General features: G+C 30.6%; 1 protein-coding gene across 1 annotated transcript; it reads right to left on the minus strand.

The window, feature by feature from the left end:
* Window positions 1-900: 900 nt before the first annotated feature.
* On the minus strand, window positions 901-2,339 carry LOC110691180. The gene has a single exon (XM_021868102.1). The coding sequence runs from the start codon at window positions 1,875-1,877 to the stop codon at window positions 1,245-1,247; it is 633 nt and encodes a 210-aa protein (XP_021723794.1). The 5' UTR covers window positions 1,878-2,339; the 3' UTR covers window positions 901-1,244.
* Window positions 2,340-2,757: the final 418 nt, after the last annotated feature.

A 2,757-nucleotide genomic window follows, 5' to 3' on the forward strand; every position in this document is an offset into this window, starting at 1 on the left:
TCTTATTATGGTCATGAGAGTGAGGATGTGAATTGTGAATAGTAAAAAAAAAAAAAATTCAAACACTGCAATTTTTTTTCTAAAATCTTGAAAGTATAACCATTAAATCAAAGCCTTAATTCTACGGATGGGGTCGAAAATCTCGAAAGTATAATATTAAAAAAAATTTAATCTTTTAAAAAAAAGTTGGTAGTTTTTTGTTAAAAAAAACATGTCCTTTCTAAACAGAAATTTTTAACAAGTTGGGTTAAAAGCTCACTGGATTCCAAATATATTCACTTTAACAAGATTGCATATTTTTGATTGAGTGCGTTTTTTTTAACCAATAGTAAAGAAGCACAAAGGCCAATTTCGCATATGGATTGAGTTCGTTCAAAGTATCTGGTGATTAAAACATCTTAAAATATGTTAGATATTAAAAAAAAGTAAGTCTTATATATATATATATATAATTTTTTTTTTTTTATAATAATGGTCCTTGCGAGAGCAATTCCACACAACTAGTTTGTGAAAGCAAACCTTAATTAATTTAAATATATGGTACCACTTAATCCATTTTCCATTTATTGTACCGTCAAAAACAGTTTACTTTGGTTTCATACTTTCATTGCTTATAGAATGAATGTGATTAAGAGATATTAGTTGAAGTCGAAGTAGAAGTATATGTGAAGTACTTCATAAAACAAGATATATTGCGAATGAAATCACCTATTGACACATTTTTTACTTTCGTGTAATTACTATCACATGTAATCATATAAATGGTTAAAAATGAGAGGTTCTGAATAGCGGATAAATAATGATTTTTAACTACATCCTTGCAATAACTTTCATGATCAAAACTTGTTCAAATCAAATAAAAAGAAGAAATCAAATTGAGGCATAAAGAAAAAGTATAACTAACAAAAAAAAGTTCAATATTCATACAATTGCTTTCACTTCAACTTAATTAACATTTCCCATTTAATTTATCAAACTAAACTTTAAAGTATATAATTAACATGTAAGCATATTTAATTTCACTTTTACCATTTTTACACAAAAATGTTCATCATCATCTTATAACATACCTTCTTCTTCTTCCTTTTTTTTTTTCCTTTTTCTTTGACCCCCTATTGGATAATTATTAATCAAAAACTTATCAAATAACCAATAGAAAAACAAAAGAAAAAGTAAAAAAAAAAAAAAAAAAAAAAAAAAAAATTAACACAAAAAAACACACCAAATGATATGATTGATTTAAATTAATGATCACTTGAAGCAGCTTCACTAAGAGTTTCAGTAATACTCTCTAAATGTGGCCTCCAAACTGCAACTCTTCCTCTTCTTTTTTCTCTATGACTTGATATTACTTTCTCACTTAATATATCACTCAAATACTTATCATCTTCTTCTGTTGTAGACGATAATACAATATTAGCAGCTGCTAATGATATCGAATTACTCCGACTTTTATGCTCCTTTCTTTTCCGTCTCACCGTCGATGAAGCTGCCCCCGATCCCACGGGGGCAGCAACAACCGACGGTGAGGTCGGCGATGATGTGGACTTCTTTGATGATGAGTTTGTCTTTTTCTTATTGTTATTATGATCGATGATTGGTATGAGAAAATAGATCTTCCCACGTTGGAGTTGCGCGTCGGGTGGGACCACCACAATGGTGGGCCCACGGTGGTGCGAGTCGATCGACTCGACGTCGGATGTCGAACGAGAAGTTGGTTTCTTAAGGATGTGTTTAGGGTGAGCCTTCATTATGTCTTCGGCACGTATTGTGCCGGAGATCTCCTCGACACGGCCGTTCGAGTGTACGATGCGGATCACGTCTAGTGCTCCGCACGGGAGGATGCAAGATATGCAACACCTTATGGTGTTCTTCATTATAATCTTTCTACAAAATTATTGTAAATTTTTTTTTTGTTGTCACCTCATCATAATGACAATGAAAAACTAATAACACAAAAGGAAGTGTGTAATAAAAAGAGTAAATGAAATTGTTGTGTATTAATAGCTTTTTTAAAAAAAGGGTACAAAAATTGTACAACTTTTAATTCTTCTTCTTGTTCTTATAACTTTGGATGAATTTTATGGTGTGAATTATTATTTTTGTTTCTCTCTCTAAAAAGAAGGAAAAAAAAGAGGAGAGAAAGAGAGAAAGAGAAAGAGTGTATGGGGTATGTGTATGTACTTGGCGTTTTGGATCGAGCAATATACAAAAAAGGGGGAGGGGGGGGGGTCCATTTTTCATTTCATTAGCATTCACCGAGTTCAATAATTTTGGGAGGGTTTTTGGACTTAGCGTTTTTAGGAGTTTGGAGGTAAGCAAGATTTTGCATGGAAAAAATAAATTTACACTAGTATTTTGTGTCATAACATTATTTTTATATGTGCTTTATAAGGTGCAAATGACGATACAATTTTTAACTTAGGACACAAGGTTTTGAACTTGCAAAGTAATGTAGGAAATACTTTTTTTTTTATTCTTATTAATTCTATATATTTGCTTATGACACTCTTCTACGTGTTAAGATTAGAAGTGGCCATGGCGTGGAATGTGTTATAATAGGCGTGTCAAAATAATATAATTAATTTTCATAACTATGTATCGTAGTAGGATAAGTCATGGTCGATTTTAAAGTGGAACTAAATATTAATTTAGTTATTATGAATCACGATTAGTTGAAAATCATTAACTAATTAATATTATAAATTCTATCAAGTAATTAAAATTTAATAGAATTTATCAAATATATGTCTCATT

Source organism: Chenopodium quinoa, unplaced genomic scaffold, assembly GCF_001683475.1.
Source record: "Chenopodium quinoa cultivar QQ74 unplaced genomic scaffold, ASM168347v1, whole genome shotgun sequence".
Taxonomy (NCBI): domain Eukaryota; kingdom Viridiplantae; phylum Streptophyta; class Magnoliopsida; order Caryophyllales; family Amaranthaceae; genus Chenopodium; species Chenopodium quinoa.